A 23,356-nucleotide genomic window follows, 5' to 3' on the forward strand; every position below is an offset into this window, starting at 1 on the left:
ATGGAGCCTCCTCCGCCATGACGACTAGTGAGGTCGCGCCGTTGATGTCTGCGATACCGCTAGATAACGGCTCACCTTTGACTGGATATAGATCGCTGATCAGTTGCTCTGGGGGGATATCGTGCAGTATCAATAGACAGCAAGCAACAAGAAACCTCATGAGTCGACTCTGAGCCTCGAGAACGAAAAGCCCGTCACCGACGCGAAACTGGTGACGAGTTTGCGCCGAGTCAAAGGCGTCTTTATGATCTTTCCATGCTAAGATCCTGCCGTACTCATGATCTTGTGAGATACCGTTGAGAATCATAGCATACTCGGATAGAACAAGGGTGAAGATGTGCCCAGTAACCCTTCCAAGATGCATGGCATTACTATCAGCGGCGGCAAAAGTCGACGGATGATTCCTCCCCCGAGAGTTGAGTAATAGTGGTAATGGTGTCGTTTTAACCAGATCTTGCTGATTGATGTATGGCCATATCAACGCGTCTCGTTCCTCCTGACTTGCGCGCTTGTCCTTGCCGTCATATCTTCGAACGACCGCGAAATCTGGCCGATGGGAGATGGCCATATTCGGCCAGACTTCGAGCAAGATCTTTAGCCTTTGAAAGCCCTTTTTCTTTTTCCATCGTTTGTTTATCACGCCTTGATGGCGATCAAGAATGTATCCGAGGCATTGATAATTTTCGATGATATCAGTCGCCTTTTCACTCGCAACACTTTGCAGTTCAGCGAGTGATATACCGGGAGGAAGACCCCTGAAGGCGAGCATTGTGAGAGAGTGACTACTGACTTCTTAGCCGATACTTGCAACACTGAAGTCGTCAGCTTTGTCTGGTGTGGTTTAGATGGTTAGTTTGGAGAGTGCAGTGTGAGCATACAGAGACAGGGTGCCGCAAGTGATGGTGATGAAAGTTATGTCGTGAAGGCGCGTGAAGACACGATGCTCGTTGCTGATAATAGTATTGTTTACACAGTCATTCGACATGCAGCCTGCTACAGGTGGTTACCAGGTGACAGCCAATCGTCCAGAAAAATAACATCTTACCCCGCCGAATAAGCACTTTTATTGTCTGTCATTCAGGATTCAGGGGCGTTAGGCTGCCATTCCCGGGTGGACCCTCATCCATGCTGAAAGTTCACGTGGCATTCATCCTCTAATCACAAGATATTAACATCAAAGAAAGTCGATTAGCTCACTGCTTTGTGACCTTCGTGAGATGGAGACGACTTATCGTGACTTGATCAACCCTGTTCCCCCAAGGCTTAATCTTTCAAACATACAGAATCACCCCGCCTCACCGCCTTGCGCCATCTGCCACAAGCTCCTCCCTGATCGCCAACCCGTCAAAAACAATATCATCAAAACGGACTATGAGCTAGTTGATACTTTTCCTGACTTTCCCGGTTTGAGGGTCTCTGCGAAGCTGGGTTGTGAGTTGTGTCGGTTTCTTCGAAAGACAATCCGCACAACCTGGGCAGTCCGCCCCATGGAAGAATGGGGAGTTGGTGCTCTTTCTGAGAAAGAAGGGCTATGGAATGAACTGTTTGAAACTCCCTGGGACGGAATTGTCAAGATTCAGAATGCGAGATTTACCTTCACGCCGTTTCCCGGGTCCAATGCCGGCGACAACTCGTTGAATGGCCCTCAACTGGATGGAGTACTTACCAGGCTTACTCTCGATTTTGGACCGGCTTCTACGCCAAAGGGCAAGGATGACGAAGAACTACATGGAGATATAAGTCAAATGCTCAGCTTCAAGGCTTACAGCTCGATTGGTACGCGAACATTCTTTATGATTGTCTCTGTGATGGTTGCTGACCAGGAATTGGGTTTACTGAAGACTTGTCCTCCCCAAAGCCAGATCACCAGCGGCGGCTACCTGGCTCTCACACGCTCTCTAATGCAAATGTTGAGATGATGAATCATTGGATAAGCGCTTGTGCTAAACATCATCAGCAATGTGAAGATTCAAATGCTGCAACATCATGGCTTCCACGACGACTTCTTGAGATCACTCAGTCAGGTGGAGCTTTGAATCTACGACTCATTGACACTACAGGCTTTCCAGGTACAATCCAATACGTAGCACTGAGCCACATGTGGGGTGATATCACGACTTCGCCGCCATTAAGAACGTTCAAGTCCAACTATCAGGCCATGACGATGGATATCAACTTAGACTATCTCCCCAGAAACTTCTTCGACGCCATCCTGGTCTGCGCCAAGCTTGGGGCTCACTACTTGTGGATCGACTCACTGTGCATCGTCCAGGACGATCCTGATGACTGGGCCCGTGAGTCCGTGGCCATGCATCTTGTCTACAGGCACGCACTTTGTACCGTTGTTGCGTAAGTTTATGTCGGAAGGGTCGACAATCTGTTCTGCAACGCTAATCAAATGGAGGGCTTCGGCGACTTCGTGTCACGACGGATTTCTCACACGCACTACCCGCATGACGTCGGCTGTCAAAGTAGCATACGGCTCCAGCGATGAACTTGAGGCTTCTGACGACTTCCTCATACTCTCACACCAAGATGACGTCGAATCTGGTATTCGACGTGGGGATGTCGACTCCTCGAGGTGGAATGGTCGGGGTTGGACAATGCAAGAACGCAGCTTGTCGACTCGGCTGATTTACTTCTGCTCAAACAACATCTACTTCGAATGTCGAGAAAGTTTGGCTTCAGAAAGCAATGAACCGGAGTCCTTCGAAACTTTCCATTCTTTCCAGTTGTGGCCAAGGAACAACTCGTCAGAAACACCTGCTGAGAAATTGTTTCAACAGTGGCGCAAAGCCGTTGTTGAGTATTCCCACCGTCAGTTGACTCGTGCATTTGACAAATTGCCAGCGATCCAGAGTATTGCTAATGAAATGATGGGTCACGTACCAGGGACATATATAGCCTTCGCTGGCATGTGGGAGGACGACATTAGAAGGCAACTGCTTTGGTATGTGGAAAGGGGGAATCGAGTTCGCCTTCCGGAATATCGAGCGCCGACATGGTCTTGGGCATCACTCGAGGTTTACATTGGCTTTCTCATAGGCTCCGTTGGCACTCATGAGTTAGAAAAGACTCTACTGCATTCCTGCCCCGACAATTTCCAACTTATAGGTTTTGACAACGAGTACCACAACCAGCCAGCGTTAAAGAACTACATTGAGCTCAAGGGGTTAGCGAAAGTAATAACGCGCATCATCCCCATTGATGAAAGTGATTACTGGCTATCCATGGACCGAGGAAGCTTTCCATATAATGTTTTTGGCGAAAGCTCTCCTGGCAATAGAGGAGTGTTGTTCGCCCATGGGCAACTGGATCTCGATAATTGGGACAACTTACTTTCAACCACGCGCCAGTTGGTTTACTTTCACATTTTGAATGACCAGCAACCCAGCGGTTTGATTCTTGAGAAAGCATCGGCGGAGTTACAAGGTTCAACCGAGGTCGAGATATGGACTCGAGTTGGAGTTGCCACAATCTTCTATGGCCCGGATAACTCGGGCTTAGGTGAAATATTTGAAGAAATTGGCGTCATTATTATATAACAGTCTTCCTTCGACCTCATAAGGGTCTGCTCCTCAGCAGCATAGCAAGTGAGCTGCAGCAAAATATAGTACCAGCGGCTAAGTCCTATATGATGAACTACTTGCTTTTCCAATAGGTTCCTTGATGACTTCCAATTTCAGGAAGAAGTGGTGTGGACTAATTACCCAACTCCTCGTCACTAGCCACTGGCTTGCTTTGGAAAGAAATCTACTGGAATCTTGAATGTCGGGTCTACATCGGTTATATGTTTCAATGAACGCTCCATCACATCTGGTGCATATGCTAAGTTGACCATGTCGCCCATTGACTCTATTGGGAAGATGTCAGCAAGTCACGAACGAAGCTCTATTTCATGAGACATACTTGGCATGGTACGACCATCCAGGAAGCTGTGAAGCTCTTCTGGGACTGCTTCGTCATATCCGAAGTTGCTCAGTATCTGTATAGATGATGCGCGATTCCGTCGTATCTTCTCATAGATTTCAAGGCGTTCTTCAATCTGACTGGGGTTCGTTACTCCACAAAAGGCGAGGCCAAGCGCAAGACCATCTTCAATACCCTGAGCACCACCTTGGCCGTGATCTTTCATATATCCAACGTCAGTTAGCACTTCTCAATGTGAGTTCGGTTGTAGAGCATACGTGGTAGCATAGGGTGTGCTGCATCTCCTGCAAGGACTAGTCCTCCTCTATGCCAGGTTGGAATGGGCGGACGATATAAGAGGGGCCAGCGTTTAACGTCTTTCGCCTTACTGAAGCAGCAGATTCGCCATTGAGTTAATGGATATTTGTTTGAGTATAATGCTTCCACTGACCTTATGACAGCGAGAATGTCAGTGTGAAATCCAGCAAATCTCTCAAGGACCTCTGATTTGTCAATCGTCGCATGCCAGTCTGACAGACCAATATTAGTCAAGATTTATGAAGAGGAAGGCCCGAACGGAAGTGTAATTGATTCATTCACCTTCTTTACCCGATGACATATTATCGTTGTAGCAAATGGCAACGAAGTTAATTACTTCATAACTATTGTTTGATTCCAGGTTAACTTCGTCAGCCGACGCAAGAAGAAGTCCGACTTAATGCATAGACTCACTCGCGACATGGATAAACCACCAATCTTCTCCGGGCAGATACATCGGCGAAAATCCTGCATCGAAGCAATTGCTTTTTATCCACAAAAGGCCTTGTGTTTTCGTCCTTTTCCAATTCTGCAGTAGATATCAGGAAACGATAGCAACAGTTGGCGTGATTCGCTGGCTGGGGCGGATTCGGCTTGCCCGTGATGGCTTCCACAGCAATCGAATGAACACCATCAGCTGCAACGACGAGATTCGCCGAGATCTTTGATCCGTCTGTGAGAGTGACAGAAGGGGTTTGTAGGTCCTAGGCACACCAGTTAATTCATTATTGTGTAGACCGCGGAAAAGTTCGTGTTCACATAGCTGACGATTTCCGACTTCAAAATTATCTTCGCCGGCTGGCCCGCCCCAGCCGGATCTGTAGCCAACTTTTTTAAACTGTCATGTAGGTCCACACGGTGTGCGTAGTAAAGAGGGGATCCGTAGATATCGGCATTGCGAGTATGGTCGTGGCAAGCCAGCTCCTCCAATGTGGTGTAGGATTGAAATGACATCCCCTGAGAAAGCACAAAACGAGCTTTGCCTGGATCGAGTCCCCATGGTACAACAAATCGGCCGACATTGGGGGGAACATTGATTGCGGCGCCGATTTCATTGTTCATAGAAGATCTCTCATAGAGAGTAACTCTATGACCACATCGCCGGAGTGAGATCGCGGCAGCTAATCCGGTGATGCCAGCCCCGACTATAATGATATCCATGATTAACAATGGAGATACCGTGTAGTCCTGCAGTTGCTTTTTGGCACGAGTTTATCTCGGTGCAGAGTCGCGCGCCGCTTGGTTGATCCGAGATGACCTTCGTAAGGAGTCAAGTCTCGTGTGCAATTAGCGTCCGGTATCAAGACTGCTGCTGTCTCTCACTCTCATGTACATGATTTCGTCTAGGGTCAGTCTCACACGGAGAAGCTAATTTCGTTACTTTGCACAGTATGTGCTCTAGCGCTCAAGGGTCGGACAAACTCGCGCAACAATTCAAAAGGTAGCCTCAGACACTGTTGCAGACATGCGCTGCTCCGGTTGGTTTCTACAGAAGGGGCGCTGGGCTCAGATTGTCTCATTGGCCGTGGTCGACAACCCTGAGCCGGGCCCCTGTCATGCAGACGGGGAGCGGGATGACCCTTGGTGATCCGGGACATTAGCGCATTGGATTAATGGCAAGGGCCAGCTGTGTACCACGAACCATCTTCTAATCTCGTCACAACCATACTGAACGCCACATGCAGAGGTGCATCGCTAGCTCGTCAGAAATGATCCCTCAACTGCCCTGATAAATTGTTTGTGCAGCTCGATGTGCCGTTGAAAGAGGGGAGCCTGCTCTGGCCACCGGCTTTTGTGTCGTATTTCTCTCTTGTCAGCGTTGGGAACTTCTTGGGTCGTCTCCGTTACTCTGAAGACTGCATCTGCAAGATTCATCCCATCGTTCAAAGATTTCCCCACAGCCAAGGTGTTGATCACCACACCATTCATCCATCATGGCAGAACCCTCCGCCACAAATCCCGATTCTGAGCGACCTGATACCCAGGAACGCGTTGTTACTCCTTCAACACCAGAGAATGTATCAGACAAAGAGATCTCTGCCGAGAAGACACTTGCCAAACACCAGGAGGCAGATGTTGACAATGATCCCGAGCCTCAACCACATCTCCATGCTCGGACCTTTCTGGCAGTCTTTGCCATGTGTCTGATTTACTTTGCCCAAGACTTCGCATTAGTTGGAGCTGGTTCTGTAAGTTTATGCTCTTTTCATCGTTGAGTCTTCGAGTCCAACTGATACGGGTTGTAGCAAGGGCAGATAATCGCTGGTCACTTCAAACGTCAAGGAGATACGAGCTGGATCACGGCTACAATAGCAATTCTCACTGTTGTTCTTGGTCCCATCGTCTCTCAAGCAGCGGATTATTGGGGGAGAAAGTGGTTCCTGATTGTTCTCACTCTCTTCGGGACTATTGGCAGCATTGTGGTTGCTCGTGCATCGAGCATGTCAATGGTTATTGCCGGCTTCTCATTGATTGGCGTTGCCTTTGGAGTGCAGCCCCTTCTTCACGCTGTCGCATCTGAGGTGCTTCCTAGACGCTGGCGTGCCTGGGCTCAGGCCTCAGTTATGATCTCTAATGCATTGGGGTTGATTACTGGGTTGGTTGTCGGTGGAGCACTCAACCGCCATGGCAATCCAAATGGCTTTCGGTATTTCTTTTACATTGCAATGGCGCTCTTTGCTGTCGCGTCCGCGATTTGCTTGTTCGCTTACAGACCTCTGCCACGGCCTTTACAAACAGCGTTGACTCTCCGCGAAAAGTTGGCTCGACTTGATTGGATTGGGTACGGATTGCTTGCTTCAGGCCTGGTCCTCTTTTGTATTGGTCTTTCATGGTCGCAAAACCCTTACGCCTGGTCTGATCCACACACATCAGCTCCCTTCGCCGTTGGATTGGTACTGGGTCTAGGGCTGATCGTATACGAGACCAAGTTCAAATCGGATGGGATGTTCCATCACGGACTCTTCACTGGGAACAGGAACTTCACAATCACCTTAATATGTGTCTTTTGTGAAGGCATCGCTTTCTTCGCCGCAAATGTCTACTTCGCGTTCCAGGTCAGCGTCCTCTACGAAACAGATTTCCTTATCGTGGGTGTTAGATTCAGCATTTCGTTCATTGCCACCATCGCAGCATCGCTTGTCACCGGATTCTATTGCGCGATGACGAAGAAAGTGCGCTGGATGACCTTTGCGGCATTCGTCATCTTCATTGTGTTCTTTGCCTGCATGGCTACCACGACGAGGAGCACCTCGGTGCCAGTTTGGGGGTACGCAGTGCTCATGGGCTGGGCCCTAGGAATGACATTGATCACACTGATCACTGCTGCTCAGCTATCTATTCCAGCTGAGCTCATTTCGATTGCGAGTGGACTGATTATCAGTGTTCGCTCCCTTGGTGGCACGATCGGCATTGCAATCTGTACGTATCCGTCTGAACCCCGATTTGTACTCCTCTAATCGTTCGAACTACAGATAACTCTGTATTCATCTCAGCGACTCGACATATGGCCGACAATGTTGCAAAAGCTGTCGGCGCCGCTGGTCTTCCTTTAAGCTCCGTGCCGGAATTCGTTGCGGATTTACTTGGACAAAACACAACTGGCCTCGCAGAGGTGCCTGGCGTAACGCCCGATATCGTCAATGCTGGTGTTGGAGCGCTTCTAGACACGTACACTAAAGGCTTTCGAAATGTGTGGGCTTCAGCTGCCGCATTTGTGACACTTGCGACCATAGGTATGTTCTACGTCAAGCCGGTAATGATATGCACAAACGAGCTAACAATTTCAAGCGTCCATCTTCCTTTTCGATCCCAGCAAAGAATTTACCAACCACATCGATGCCCCTGTCGAGAAGGATGAGGATATGTATTCGTCTTGATTAGCACGGGCATTAGGCGGTTTCTCCAATTTGTCAACGAAAAGATAGTTTCGGTTCCGAGATAGTCATCAATAACAGTGACAAATGTCCCAAAAGCCATGCAACTTGAGAAGTGACTGTTGTACGGCTGTGTGCTTTCGAAGGACTGACACTAACAATTTGTTTCATCAGCCTGGAGATTATGACTTATCATGTGTGTTATCTGCTTTCTAATACCATCAAATGCGACCCTTTTCTTTGTGACAGTCACATGAGTGCCTCGGATTGAACGACGCGCACTAGAATAGGAGCGGCTGCGCAAGAAGACTCGGCAAGCCTCGTCGTTGTGATCCGGTACCTTAGCTTGAAGCCACTCATCCTTCAAAAGCCTCTGACAGGCAAGTGGCTTTCAAACCATGTATGGCGAAAAGGCTTCCTAATCGAGACATCGCACCGAGTGGCTGATCCTCGAAACCGTTGACTGGGTATGAGAGCCCTTGATAGGCAGAGAAAACGCTGCAAACCCAAAGAGCCCTGGTTAAGAAAAAGAAAACATTTGCAGCTATTATCTTTCACTGTCTCGACTGTCTACCAATGCATCAGCACATTGGTCATAATAACCTTGCACGAGGATTTCTTGGCAACTTAGACTGCTGCTGTGGCGTTCACTGAGGTCTGTAGAACACCGCTTTTTCTCTAGACGGCGCAACAATCACACCGGCAGCCACTAGCCCACAGACAATCTACATACAATTGCATCCTGTTCCATAACAATGAACTTTCTCCCAAGACGTCATTGACATGCACTTTCAGTAGCGATCAAGGTTGTAGAGAGCCCGTAGCCTTATAGACTCGAATCGTGACAGCTCGATAGAACTGGAGCAAATCAGTATGTCCAGTAAGTAAGAGGCCTCAACGCAGCGCCAGGCTGCACTTTGAAGGCTTGTGAGCTCTCCAATGATATGCTCAGAATGCAGGCTTGCAACCAACATCAACATTAACGTTACCGTCGCTGTAGCGTTGACATCAGGGGTGTTACGGCAAGCATTCCTACAACGCTAGCCCCTATACGAGGTTAGAGCTTTGGCTTCCCGCGCAACATCCCCGCGCCGGAAACCCTCCCGCGGACCAGGGGGCTTCGAAATGGCTTCGGTTTCCAGCAAGCATAACCCCAGAAAGCTAGGACCCTGCCGCACGGGACCATACCGCACAAGCCACATTCTCCAGGGACCCTGGTATGGTCTTACTCACCTCGTCCTCTCAGCTGCGTGAGGCGGCCCATCTGTATCAGCTAATGTGGGGGTAGTCACAGCAATGCTTTTAGTTCTACGTTGCGAGTGGAATGAAGATGGTGCCTTGTTCCTTCTAGCGGAACAATAGTTGTTGGCTCAGTTCCCAGCTATCGAGGCATCGCTGATGAATCAGTGCTTCTTTCGTTTGCAAAGTTGTTTGCAATCAAGTTCTCAGGGCTAAGAAATCATGAGCCTGCTGTCAATTCTTAGAAAGGCATTAAGATAATTAGTAGACTGTACCATGTTTGATGCAATTCAAGTGAAACATGTCCTCTGCATGTTGCTGTTACCGTTCCAAAGGCCTGGGATACGGCGATTAAATGGCGCAGTGTCACTCTGAGGCACATCGCTTGGCAGCATCGGATTCTCTAACGGGTGGCTTGACCATCATCAACCTGGAGGAGGAGGCATGGGAAGGAAGGCACAGATCACAGAGACTCCCTTCCACAATTGTTCTATTCCAAGCCGGTTTCCAGCGGGTGGCGCCAGGGATCTTCCATGACTTCTTTCTACCCGGCACACAATTTGGCCGTTGATATGTTCCAGCAGCTTCAAGAGAGTAGACTAGGTCGAGACTATAAGTCCTTGAGCTCCATCTTGGACGACCAGATTGGTGTTGATCGGCAGCTCACCTTCATTTTCTGTTTTGTCCTCTTTTATTCCCCCAGATTTCAAAAAACGATCGGCCAAGATGTGGTACATTGCAGGCATGCCAGTTGTGGAGCGCAACTACGCACTGGTTGTGAACATGTTTCTTTGGACCTCTCTGGCATTGCTCGTCATCTGCTTGCGATTATACACGAGAGGACTCGTAGTGAAGCGACTTGGCTGGGATGACTGGCTGATGTCGGGTGCTCTGGCAAGTACCATGTTCAGCCTCAATCAAACAGACGTACTAATAGATGTTCCCTAGGTTTTCTCAACCGGGTTTATGATTTCGGCCATGTATCGTAAGTTGCTTACCCTATCGAGCTTGGAAGTTTTTGACTCCGCAAACTTTCCGTAGCCCTGAATTTGATGTCTAATCTTGTCTCCAGAAATCAAATACGGTCTTGGACAACCTGTGAACTTGGCCACATTGAAGAGCTTCTTAGCAGTACGTATCGCTAGCTGGAGCCATTCAATTCGGTATGGATCTGACAATCCTTTCACAATTATACAGGCTCTTTACGCGACAGTCCCTTGCTATAACATGGCACAGACGCTCTACAAACTCTCGATTACAACTCAGTCATACCGACTCTTCACAACAACAAAAGCACAAAAGATCATGAAGGTACTGATTGGTTGGATCCTTGTATGCGGAATCATGTCTGTTTCCGGTTCGTTGTTTTATTGCAGACCTGTTCCAAAGGCATGGGATGACTCCATATCCGGTAGCTGCGTAAATCGCAGCAATCTCAACTATGCCATTGCGGGCTTCAACATCCTGAACGATGTGGCACTCCTCCTCATTCCGGTTCCTTTCTTGTTGACGCTGCAGATTGCGAAGAAACAGCGGATCGTACTTATATGTGTATTTGCATGTGGAGCGTTGTGCGTTTCAAAGATTCCACAATCAATCAATCCATCACTGACAATACTACAGCGTGACGGTCGTATCAATCATCCGGTTAAAAGCTTTGTATGATAACCTGAGCGGTCCAATCAATCTTCAGCCAGGTATGTCAACTAGTCTATCCCCAATGATTCAATCTATTTTCATTGTTGAACTAAGAGTTCCCGCTCATAGTTACCGGCGTCGACATTGCCCTTTGGTCAGATATCGAGATAAATGTTGCCATAATCTGTGGATCCGTTCCCGCGCTGAAGGCATTCGTCTCGCGGGTACTTCTCCGAAGAAATCACGAGGGTTCGTCATCCACGCCATACGGAGCTTCGGACAGCCGCAAGCAAAGCCAAGCACTCCGCAGCACAGTTGATGATGAACAAGGCGGAGGGGCGGGTTTAAGAATTGCTGTGCAACAATCAATCGAGATGAAGACCTATGCTGCGGATGACACGGGGTCGGAGAAGGAGCTCATTGATAATGACGCTTTCTCGCCGGCAATACGCAATCAGGCGAGGGTTAGCACTACAAGAATGCATCAAAATCCAGTCTAGCTTCTCAAACATGTTTGTCGCTACGAGACACCAAGGCAAATTCTAGGCGGAGAAGATAAAGATACTTAGTATAGCTGGACCCAATCCACCAGAGAAATACGTGAACATGCGGTCTTTTCTGACCTGTGAATGTGATCATCCATCAAGCCTTTGCCTATGACAGCTTGCCCTTCAGGATTGCGACAACCTTCGCACAGACGTCCAACCAGAGACCTCTCAAACCTTATTCAGTTCCATGATACTGCTCATCTTTCGGCCTGAAGGTAAAGGTGTCCTCGTACCACCATAAGAGGCAAGGAGTTTTCCAATATCACGAAGTGTAGTTGTTGCTCCTGGACCAGCAAATGTTTCCCCGTGCAGCTCGCCGGCAGTACACGCCCGCAGCAAGTCAACACATATGTCGAATGGCTTTTTTATCGTATAGACCGGACTTAATCTCAAGTTTGCGTACTCATCCACATAATTAATTGGTATATATTGGACTTCTCCCCCAATATCGTTTGGATTTGCCCCAGCCTCCAACAGCCATGCCACCATCTTAGGTTGAGCCTGAAACACCACATTCTGGAGAGGTGTGGCCGGCACGTTGGAGGGATTCGCATTCGCACCTGCATCTAATGCCAGCTTGAAGTTTTCTTCTGCTAGTGCGATTTCTGAAGACGGACCGCGTAATTTTTTCCTCGCTAGGAAGTACATGATTTTGTTCTCTGGGGCTGGTCTCATGCCTTTTTGCAGAAGTAGATTAACCAGTCTTGGCGATTCAATACTAGCGGCAATTTCGATGAGAGTACATTTTCCATAACTGTAAAGGGGGACTGTCGCTTCAAACATCGATCTTAAATGCGATCGATCCAGAGAATTGATATAAGTGACGGCAACTTCCTCAGCTCTCGACAGGAATAAGCGAGCTACTAACTCCGCGGAGCCACCAACTTTGTTGCTGATGCGATCAAACAAACCACTAGGTGTTCGCGAGCTCTCGCTCCCGAATAATTTTCTGGTGTCTTCGGACCCATCAAGCCATCTAGCAATCCTCAACAAATGAGGTGTGGAAGGGTTAAGAAGAGTGCAAACTTTGAGCTGCAAATCTGCGCTTTCCGATAAGATTCTATCGTGAATTAAAAGACTTTCCGTGAGCAATTTCATACAGACTTTCAGCAGATGCAGGCTTGATAAATTTTCTGGTCCTTCAAGCCACAGTAGTCGATTTAATAAGGTCGTAAGATATAACCTATCAGCATCGTCTGGCGATGTGCCAAAGTCTTTAGCTGGACCGGTCAAGATGCGTTTAGAGAAAACGAACTCCTTCACAGTGTAATGCGCTAGGGCAATGATGCCCTCGTCTGTGGTCTTTAGGAGGCACACGCACAACTCGAATAGTGCGTCGGTGTCTAGTAATTCATCTTCGGGCTGGTTCTGGCTGAGGTCTGTCCATCTGATTGCCTCGGCAAGGATAGGAGCTTGGAGAAGGGCTTCAGATGTTTGTACACACAGAATTGAGAGTATTCTGAAGGCGAGGTGCTTTGACTCCGTGGGTATGCTGCATAGAATTCGCTCATAGGTCTCGTCCAATGTTTCCGGCAAGTCTGCGAGGGCTTTGCGAACGGCAGAGGCCGTATTCAGTCTTCTTAGAATCTGTAACTGACATGCTGCCCAGCGGAACCTTCAGAAAGGTGGAATATTAGCAACATAGACGATGAACTAGGAATGAGATCCATATACACACATTCCTCGAGCTCCCGTAGCTAATGCGTACTCAGCATCATGAAGGAGTCCTTGCGGCCACCGAGTAAATTTCGGATCTGATCTCAACTGGACATGAACATAGTTTTGGATGTCTCGTTCCACTAGTTGATTTGACATTGACAATGCCGTCGAGATCGGAGTAAGAGCCCTGCGGATATCCAGCTCGTCACGACTTGTAGCAATGATTCGAAGGTTCTCAAGATCCGGAGAACATTCTAGCGCTTGAAGTAATGCTAAGAAACTTAGACGATGTTGGGTTTCATCAAGAGCGTCAATTATGATGTATATCTTTTCGAACCGTCGAGCTAGAGCAACTAAGGCGGAATTCAGCTCCGAGTTAGTTGCCATCCTGCCCAAACGAATTGCGTTATCAACTGTTTCAGGAACATAGTGCGCCTGCTTGGAAAGTTGGCTGACAATCCAGCCAAGAAAGGATGTCCTCTCCAAGATATCCGCTGTTCGGCTGTGATGACAATAATAGTATGACCAGCCACAAGGAGCTTTCAGGGTAGCTTGTTCACAGATTGACTTCACCTCTTCGATCATATGCGATGCAAGAATAGTCTTCCCGGCTCCAGGAATGCCGTGAATCCAGAAGAAACGGAGGTCTCCAACGATCCAAGCTCTCCACTCTTCGGAGCGGGTGATCCAGCTTGAAGTGTGTGGCTCGTGCAGGTGGCATGCTTGTGAATGGTTGGATGAGGGGTCTACGATAACGAGCTTCTTGAGGATCTTGTGTCGTTCGTCATCTTCAGAAAGGAAGGCGAATTAGCTAATCTACATATTCATGAGACATGATTTTAGGTCACTGGGCATACCTGATAGCTTGTCCTTAATTTCTAGCATATCGTGTCTTATTTCCTTGAGCTCCTTACTGCACGACTATCAGGAATGGACTTGATGTGGTAGCCAGGAGAGTACGCACCTTGTGTCCGCAAGGAGTATGAGGCTGATAGTGCTCTTGCACTTGCCAATGTCCTCCAACCTCTGCATGATTCTAGGCTTCTTGATCGGCCACGCAAGCGTTGATAATGAACGCGTTATCTTCCTTCTTTTGCTTCCCGGCTTTTCCACCTCGTTCTCCCCGAGAAGCCTTTCAATCTCGGCCAAAGTCTCGCGAAGATGCTCAGTTTGAGCCATAAGCAGATCATACTGCTTGACGATGAGAGGGTCGTCCTGCAACAGAGAAACAGAGTCAAGGAGGCCTTTGAGTGTTGACATCTCGACTAAGATCACTCTCAGGTCCCTCGGCGCATCTTTGACTGCGTCGATGTAGCCTTTGCACAACCGTACGACCCCCTGTGCCAGTTCGGCAACAGCCACGATGCTGGCCACAAGGCTTACCACTTCGGCCATCAGGACTCATGGACAAAACGCAAGCTTTGGTCTTCGTTGTTCAGGTTTGGCTACTCTCGTCTCTATGCTATCGAAATCAGATGCTCAGACGAGTTTAACAAAAGTTGTCGAGAATTCAAAAAAATGCATCAGGCTCCGGGAAGAGCCTATCACGGCAAGAGGCCTGCCAGGGTGTGCACCATCACCGGCGTTGCACAGAGCACAGCCCCAAGAGCCACACCCTCAGGCAACCTGTCTCTCTTGCAATCCTCGGCGGATTTCCCAGGCCATAAGCCTGATTATGAGCATCTTGATAACGAGATAAGAGGTCGGACGCCTGGAGGTACGCCGCTTGCGAAACGCATCAATTCGAAGTGAGACTGACCGTACACAGCCGACAGCTGGCGGACAGGTGCTGCGGGTTGTTTACACAAAGTGGCCTGTGCGCCTCACCGCAGATTTCCAGGTCGCCAAATTTTCTCTGGCGAAATGCCCAATTTTCAACAAAAAGCACCAAGTGAAGCAACACCTCCGAGGTGTAAACGCAACTCAACAACATGGCCAAAGCGAATATCAATTCTGAGGTCAAGTGAGGAAGGTGATATACTTTTGCTTTCTTATCATATGCATACGTGATACCGCAGCGCTTTCAAGCCGGCCACTCTCCTCTTCACCCCGACGAGTCTTTTCGGAGGCCATTCCGTGTTCGGCGCGTCTTGTGCTGGGACGGCAAAGGAGGCCGGCGACTGATGCGATGCGCGAGGCTTCATTGCTTCGCGTGCTCGTGCTCATTGCGTGCGCTGCAAGAACAACCATGGACCATCATAGTCCACGTCTGTGGCTGTCCCGTTTGAAGTCTCTTCGAAATGGATCTCTACCCGGGCGTGGCTCCTAGAGCTCCTACAATCATCATCATCTTCTTCTTTCTACAATGCCGCCGTGAGTGCCGATGCCGATTGTGGGCATTTCCCATCCGTCAACCCGTTCCACGTGTTCGGGCAGCTTGCCACAGAAGCCCCGAAAGAATGAGCTCCATTGTGCGCGTGTCTGACAGCTGGTTACGTCATCTCCTCTGATTCAGTGCAGCTTCTGATGCTGCTGCCCCTCTTCGTTGGAGCTCAAACCTTGGAATCAGTGCATCAGGTAATGTGAAGGTGGGCAGAGCAGACCGCTCACTCATCCTTCCGGCCATCGCTCTTTCATCAGCCATCCCCGAGACATTGCCAGCTTCAATTTTGTCTCGTCCCGGCTCTTGGCATCTCTGCCAAGACATGAAGCCGTCTTTTTTCTCTGTGCCCATCCCTCATCTCACTGCTTTGACCCGCGTCCGTCCGGCATCTTCGATATCGACGAGATCAGTGCGACAGCCGGCTTCCCATTTTCACGTGCACGCTTGCCAGCGAAGCAAGATGGCCGATCACAAACATCCAAAGTACGGCAAGCTGCCGCTGAGCACCAGTGGCCCGCTCGAGTGCGCCATCAAGGGCACCGTCCTGCTGAACCACCCGTACTTCAACAAGGGCTCTGCCTTCACAAAGGAGGAGCGGCGTGACTTTGATCTTGCGGGCTTGCTTCCACAGAGCATTCAGACCCTGGAGCAGCAGGCGGCTAGGGCGTACCAGCAGTACTCCACCCGGGCAGATGACCTTGCCAAGAACACGTTTTTGACGTCTATGAAGGAACAGAATGAGGTCTTGTACTTCAAGGTGAGTCTGTAATGGATAGCATTGCTTGAGCCGAAGTTGTACACCGAGACAAGCTCCATCGTTGCATGGGGTAGTAGTGTCTTTATGCATCAATAGCATTGCCCAGGTAATGAGTGTCTTACGTGCAAGGGGCCTGACATACTATAGCTCCTGCAAGACCACCTCGACGAGATGTTCAGCATTGTGTATACCCCCACAGAAGGCGATGCCATTCAGAACTTCTCTCGCCTCTTCCGGAGACCGGAGGGTTGTTTCCTCAACATTCATGACGAGGAGCGTGTATTTCATGATCTTTCACAATGGGGCCGACCGGAGGATATTGACTACATCGTCGTGACTGACGGTGAGGAGATCCTCGGCATCGGGGATCAAGGAGCGGGCGGCATCCTGATCTCCGTGGCAAAGCTTGTGCTCACGACGCTGTGCGCTGGCATACATCCCAATCGCACATTACCCGTCATACTAGATTGCGGCACCGACAACGAGGAGCTGCTTAATGATGAACTTTATCTTGGCCTGCGGGAGAAGAGAGTGCAGGGCGAGAAGTACGACAGGTTCGTCGACAGATTCGTCAAGGCTGCCCGGGAGCTATATCCCAATGCTTACATTCACTTTGAGGACTTTGGTCTTACCAATGGTGAGGCGTCAGCTAGTCCCCTGCATCTGCTCTGACTACTGACGAACGTTGCGTAGCGAGGCGACTCCTCGATAGATATCGACCAGAGATCCCCTGCTTCAACGACGATGTGCAGGGCACCGGCTGTGTCACGCTTGCGGCCATCATGGCTGGTCTGCACGTCAGCAAGCAGAAACTCAGCGACCTGCGCATGGTTGTCTTTGGCGCGGGCACTGCTGGCGTCGGCATCGCAGATCAGGTCAGAGATGCGATAGCGGCAGAGAGGAACATCAGCAAGGAGGATGCGGCAAAGCAGATCTGGTAGGCAATTCTACCCTCACTCCACTAGGCTTCACCAACAATTGTCTAACATTGGGTCAGGCTCATTGACAAGCCCGGCTTACTCACCACAGCCACGGAGCTGAATGACGCACAGGAGCGATTCGCGAAGTCAAAGGAGGACTGGGATGGGAAGTCTACCGACCTGCTCGGCGTCATCAAGGAGATCCACCCGAACGTCCTCATCGGCACCTCTACTGTCCCAAAGTCATTCAAAGAGGACATCGTGCGAGAGATGGCTAAGCATGTCGACCGGCCGATCATCCTGCCGCTGTCCAACCCTACGCGTTTGCATGAAGCTGTGCCGTCTGACCTGCTTCAGTGGACGGATGGACGAGCATTAGTGGCCACCGGAAGCCCGTTCAAACCAGTCAAGGGTCCATGGGGCAAGGATGGCAAGGAAGTGGAGATCGAAGTCGCAGAGTGCAACAACTCTGTTGTCTTTCCGGGCATTGGGCTAGGCTCTGTACTCTGTCGCGCCAACCGAGTGACGGACAAGATGCTCGTAGCGGCCGTTGAGGCTGTTGCTGATATGTCGCCCGCGCTCAAAGATCCCACTGCACCGCTCCTGCCCGGCGTCGATGTCGTCCGCAAGGTCAGCGTCAACGTTGCCAGGAAGGTGATCCGAGCCGCACAGAAGGAGGGCGTGGTAGAGTACAAGGAGGAGATTCCCGGAGACGATGCAGAGCTGGAGGACTGGATCCGCGAGCAGATGTGGGATCCCGTCTATCGTCCGCTGAAGCTCGTTGATATGCAGGGCGCCAGCCGCCTGGCCAGGGGCGAGATGAGAGTCGTAGGCAGTCTTGGGAGGACTGAAGACAAGTAATTAGACGTACAGGTACGGAGAATAATCTCGGCCAGGGCGAACGGAGATAGAGCAGGCGTCACAGGCGCCATGATTTCATGTATTGGTGGGGTGGTGTGCTTGAAGAAGCGCAACCCCGTTAAATCCGCAGTGGCTTGAAGACAGTAAATGTAAGGGCGCAACAGAATGCGAAGGGATGCAATGGTGTTCATGACATAATTGATACTGCATTACTAATTCATTCAAACGTGAAATATGGCGACTCAGACCACCGAGAAGTATCCTGATCGAGTGATTCAACATTTAGCATTAGACAAGTCGAACTTCTTCAATCACCCGGGACATTGATGACATCTGTACTAGATTTGAGGCTCACAGACGTTACCACCAGCATTACCAAGATACTTGTAATATCCTCCACCACCGTCGCGAACAATGGCGCGCATCTTCATCACCGGTTCCTCCGACGGGATCGGCTCCCAAACAGCCAAGCGCCTGATTGAGAAGGGCCACCAGGTTGTTCTTCACGCGCGCAACCCGCAGCGCGCCAAAGACGCCAGCGCCGCCTGCCCCGGCGCCGAGGAGGTGCTGGTGGCCGACCTGACCAGCCTCGAGGAGACGAAGCAGCTCGCCGCCGCCGCCAACAAGCTCGGCACCTTCGATGCGGTGCTGCACAACGCGGGCCTGTACCTGGGCATGGAGAAGGTCCCTGGCAAGAGCGGCATGCCCTCGCTGTTCTGCGTCAACACGCTGGCGCCATTCGTGCTCGCCTCACTCATGCACAAGCCCAAGCGCATCGCTTTCATCTCCAGCGGCATGCATTACAGCGGGCGCCCGCGGCTAGACGGTGGCCTGGAGAGTAGCAACTACAGCGACAGCAAGCTGCACAATGTCATGCTGGCCAAGGCGTTTGCGCGGCGCTGGCCCGGCATCGAGAGCAACTCGGCCGATCCGGGCTGGGTGCCCACCAAGATGGGTGGCTCGCACGCGCCGGACGACCTGAATGCCAGCATTGACGAGTTTGTCATGTTGGCGCTGGGCGAAGGCAACGCGAAGGGGCAGACAGGCAAGTATTTTGTGAACTCGAGGCTTACTGCGCCGGCGAAGGTCGCGGATGATGTTGGCCTGCAGGATCGCCTAGTGAAAGAACTGGAAAGGATCAGTGGAGTCACCATGCCGAAGTAGCGATACTTAGACACTGAATGTCACTCGACATGTAAGATACTTGGCCACGTTTTCCAATCCTTCGTTGCATTCTTGGTGATCCTTCCGCTGGTAGTGAGATTTTGGTCTCTTGGCCTCCCAAGAGCAAACGGCATGGGGCTTGTAGACTGTAGATTGAGTGCTGACGGGCCCTTGCTCGAGATGTGGAATCCATGGCCATGCTTGGCTCAAAGAGCATCAGATTACAACGGGTCTGAACGCAGACTATCAAAGGGTTTATATTTTGCATGGATTTATTGAGGAAATTCATGGAGACAACTGTGATGGCCCTATCGCATGGATTGTCATTGCTGCCGGGCACATTGAACACATTTCCAAGCTCAATAGTTAAGACCAAGAATGGCAGCACTGCCATTTCAACACTGCAAGCCGGCATTCCTTTTAATAAAAAAATTTAAAAAATTCATGGCAAAAGCCACTGAATGCCATCTCATAATTTCTAGATTTGTCAGCCCCAAGTGTATTTCCCCGGCAACTTGGCCAGCCTTATAATGGTACTCGGGCATGACCCGGCCACTTTCGCCGTGCCGGCCAAATTGGCCGTGCTGAGCAAGCCGGTGCGGGACGCCTCCCTTCCCCACGTCCCCGGACTTAGACGGCCTTACATGGCATTGCTACGGCCGTCTTCAACTCGGACTGACTCGCTCTCTACGACACTGATTGTCAAGCAATACAACGGCTAAATTGGCCTTGTTTACTTTGCTCAATAAGCAGGACAGCATCAATCACAACTTTGACATGCCCTTTGTGCGGGATCGTCAAGTATAAGAGACTGGTTTCTGTGCAAGACTACACCTGCATTTTCTTTTTAGCAAGCAAGCAACCTCGATACATTGTCAACCGTGCACACCGTCTCAAGAACCCATCTCTGCCTTCTAACCATGGCAAGCAAGCGTACCATTGCATTTATTACCGGCGCAAACCAGGGCGTTGGCCTGGCCACGGCAAAGATCCTCGCCAAAGACCACGGTTATCACGTCATAATCGGTTCTCGAAACCGCGAGGCTGGCGAGAAAGCCGCAGCAGACATCAAAGCTGCTGGCGCTTCCGCCTCCAGTGTACAGCTTGACCTCACCTCAGAGTCCTCCATCAAAGCCGCCATAGACACCATCGATCGCGAATTCGGCCACCTCGACGTCCTGATCAACAACGCCGGTATCCTCCTCGACGGCAAGCCCAGCAGCAAGGACCTGAGCACATGGGAGCTGTACACCCGCACCTTCACAACCAACGTCATCGGCCCTGCTACACTGACAGACGGTCTCGTGCCGCTGATCCGAAAAGCACAGGCGAAGCCGGCGCGTGTCATCTTCGTCTCTACCACGATGGCGAGCTTGAAGATCTCCACGGACGAATCGACACCCTTCTATCCCGTCGATTACACGTCGTACGATGCTAGCAAGGCGGCCGTCAACATGCTGATGATCAACTACCACCGAAAACTAGCCGACACAGGCGCGAAGGTCAATGCTGTCTGCCCCGGCCTGGTGAAATCGAACTTGACGGGCTACATGGAGGCAGGAACATCAGCGGAGGTCGGCGCCCAACAGGTCGTGAAGATGGCCACGATAGGAGAGGATGGGCCGTCTCGGACTTTTACTCGTTCTGATACGGAGCTGCCATGGTAGAGGACACGGCCCAAGAAGGTACACTTATGTAGCCGGATGTTTCAATGAAGAATTCTCATAATGGTCCATTGTCCGTTTGATCAAGATATGTTGTCGAGCAAAGAGACTGCGATGTTCATGAGGACGCCCATCTTGTCTGTTTCAGCTTCCCACGCATCCAACTTGGCTGCATTCAAGGGGCTATGCGGCTGTCGACGAGCCTCGATCAGGGAGCGAAACTTCCACATGTCCGTATGAAGTAAGCTTGCCTGGAAGAAGGCGCGCTCCGTCTCCCATTCTTCGCGCGACCGCGCCTCCCACATAGCCTTGCCTGTCGACAGCGGCATCTCTCGGTAGGCATTGAGATCAGGGCATGGGAGTTGTGCGTCGGCTGTGATGACGCGGTTGATTACGAACCAGATATTGGCCAACCTGAGTGCATGTGAATGATTAGAGAGACCCCTATGTAGTGACCGTGTTCGTAGCTTACCTTCTCCTAGATTCTTGGAAGACCCAGTCCTCCCAGCTCACACTCGGGCGCTGCTGTTCAGACTCGGCAAAGCAAGCAGAGCCAAGCATTTCGCGGAACTTTATTGTCATTGCCTATTACTATTAGTAAATGTAGGACGTTTCAGCCAAGTCAAAGTAAACTATCGCGAACCTGGAACGTCTGTATCATTCGAACTCCTCGGGCAGCTGTGCCATCATATTGATCTATTAGAGCCATGATCATGTAGATGATCAGAGCTTGCACCGCTGGCAAGATGTCGTGTTCGGTGTAGTTCTCCATCTTTGATGAATTAGTCCCACTCTGTCCATAATTGCTTCATGCAGATGCTTACCTCCTCTCTCATACGTCTCTCTTCGGCATCAACAGTCCTCCACAGAAACGGCCGGGTCTCCGGCGTCCTTGAAGCAAAGAGCTGCGCAATGCTCATGCAAGTCGCAAGCTTCTCGGGTATAGCAGACCGATGCCAGTGCTTGTGGATGAACGGAGGGAACGTCTGCCTCCGCAACATCATCTGTGGAAAAGAGCGAATGATATGCAGCACCAGGTTGGCTACATGGTCAGCCACGGGTACGCCCAAGCGACGATCCGTAAGAGTGTTCCATTTGACCGTTGCAACGTCGTCCTCAGGGAAGAAACCTTCCCATGCTCTTGGTCGTCTCGAGTGAGTGCCCACTGTCATGAATTGTTCTTCTCCAACCTGCTCGCTGTCCGAATCATCCAGGATCAACCCCCATCCAAACGAGTCTGAATTAGGACAGCAACTTGAGCTATTTGTGTTGATTCCACTCGTTACCCCGGGCTGGAGGAGCTCATCCATGAAATTGTCAACGCCAGACAGATGGAAGAAGTCCAAGCTGACAGCATCCATTGTGGCCTTAGACGTGTCGAATCCGCTTCGAAGCCCAATTGAAGAGGGCTGAACTAAGCCTAGCTCAGTGTCTTCTGTTATAAAAGCCCCTCCGTTTCCGGACATCATGTCAGCATGTCCTTTTCGCTGTTCGTACACGCAATCTATGCCTTTGTGAGAGCACCTTAGGCATTGCGGCTTCTCAAAGCTGCACTTTGCCTTCGCGGCACTACAGCCGGCACATGACTTTGGTCTCCCTTTGCGCTTCGTCTGTGCTCGACGGCAGTAGGACACATGGCGATTATACGAGTATTCTGGGTATCGGTCAGCTTTCAACCCAGCCGAAGACCGGGGGATCTCGAATGCCAACTACCTTTGCTGAAGACCTTCTCGCAATGCGGGCAGAGGCGCACAAAGGCCAGAGCCGTCGAGCCGGATGTCTGAAGAGTGCTACTCATGGCTCTCTCACCGACAGGCCGGTAACGGGTCGATAAGGATGGATAATGCGGTATTCAAAGATAGCTTCCTAGGTTTGATGATTGAGCAATGTTGCAGGACAGTTCATTAGTCAGCCGAAGGATCACGGCAAGAAGGCATTGAAGTCATGTTTCAGCACTAATCTTAGGTAGTCTAGCCTACCTCTTCACACCAGTTCTTTAGGCTTGAATTTAGCTGTTGGCCCAGCATTTCGGAGTAGTTAGCAGCGATCACTTCACACGAACGACTCGATGCACTTTCAGTCAATGGTTCAATGCTCCTGGTCATCCCATCTAATATACCAATGCATGTAGACTATATTTGAGAAGCCGAAAGACGCCAGACCAGGTAGATGTTCTCACAGGAGAATTACCTCGAAGGATAATAACAAGGCGGCACCGGACTGTTTGCCTGACGCTCTAGCGAGACCAAAGCTGTGTCTCTCAGTGTACCAGCCTGTAGTCTCAATACATTTTTCTCTAGGCATGAAATGCAGCTCCCCGGAGCCCTCTGAATTGACATTGCTAGTCTAGATAGCCTGCTGAGTTCAACAAAAGGCAGCAATTTTCTCTACAAGAACTTATGACATCATTAACAGGCTAAAGTCTATCATCCTCATGGAGGGGTCGGTACCAGCGCAGGCTCTCTCTTTTAGGCAGGCGAG

The 23,356-nt window shown here is 50.3% G+C and overlaps 5 protein-coding genes across 5 annotated transcripts; 4 read left to right on the forward strand and 1 right to left on the reverse strand.

Moving 5' to 3' along the window:
- Positions 1-6,161: 6,161 nt before the first annotated feature.
- UCRPA7_8271 (putative siderophore iron transporter protein) lies at positions 6,162-8,105 on the forward strand (the record flags this gene model as incomplete). The annotated part of the gene is made up of 5 exons (XM_007920788.1): positions 6,162-6,416; positions 6,474-6,492; positions 7,102-7,647; positions 7,722-7,961; positions 8,017-8,105. 5 exons carry the CDS (start codon positions 6,162-6,164, stop codon positions 8,103-8,105), a joined length of 1,149 nt encoding a protein of 382 aa, XP_007918979.1.
- Positions 8,106-15,969: 7,864 nt separating this feature from the next.
- UCRPA7_8272 (putative nad-dependent malic enzyme protein) lies at positions 15,970-18,047 on the forward strand (the record flags this gene model as incomplete). The annotated part of the gene is made up of 4 exons (XM_007920789.1): positions 15,970-16,266; positions 16,414-16,903; positions 16,960-17,203; positions 17,264-18,047. 4 exons carry the CDS (start codon positions 15,970-15,972, stop codon positions 18,045-18,047), a joined length of 1,815 nt encoding a protein of 604 aa, XP_007918980.1.
- Positions 18,048-18,461: 414 nt separating this feature from the next.
- Positions 18,462-19,211, forward strand: UCRPA7_8273 (putative short-chain dehydrogenase reductase sdr protein; the record flags this gene model as incomplete). Its single annotated transcript, XM_007920790.1, has 1 exon — positions 18,462-19,211. The coding sequence occupies one exon, from the start codon at positions 18,462-18,464 to the stop codon at positions 19,209-19,211; it is 750 nt and encodes a 249-aa protein (XP_007918981.1).
- A 920-nt stretch (positions 19,212-20,131) lies between these two features.
- On the forward strand, positions 20,132-20,878 carry UCRPA7_8274 (putative short chain dehydrogenase family protein; the record flags this gene model as incomplete). The annotated part of the gene is made up of 1 exon (XM_007920791.1): positions 20,132-20,878. One exon carries the CDS (start codon positions 20,132-20,134, stop codon positions 20,876-20,878), a length of 747 nt encoding a protein of 248 aa, XP_007918982.1.
- An 80-nt stretch (positions 20,879-20,958) lies between these two features.
- UCRPA7_8275 (putative c6 finger domain protein) lies at positions 20,959-21,876 on the reverse strand (the record flags this gene model as incomplete). The annotated part of the gene is made up of 4 exons (XM_007920792.1): positions 20,959-21,289; positions 21,348-21,460; positions 21,519-21,647; positions 21,700-21,876. The coding sequence occupies 4 exons, from the start codon at positions 21,874-21,876 to the stop codon at positions 20,959-20,961; spliced, it is 750 nt and encodes a 249-aa protein (XP_007918983.1).
- Positions 21,877-23,356: the final 1,480 nt, after the last annotated feature.

This window comes from Phaeoacremonium minimum, assembly GCF_000392275.1.
Source record: "Phaeoacremonium minimum UCRPA7 unplaced genomic scaffold PA7_03_scaffold_583, whole genome shotgun sequence".
In the NCBI taxonomy this organism is placed as follows: domain Eukaryota; kingdom Fungi; phylum Ascomycota; class Sordariomycetes; order Togniniales; family Togniniaceae; genus Phaeoacremonium; species Phaeoacremonium minimum.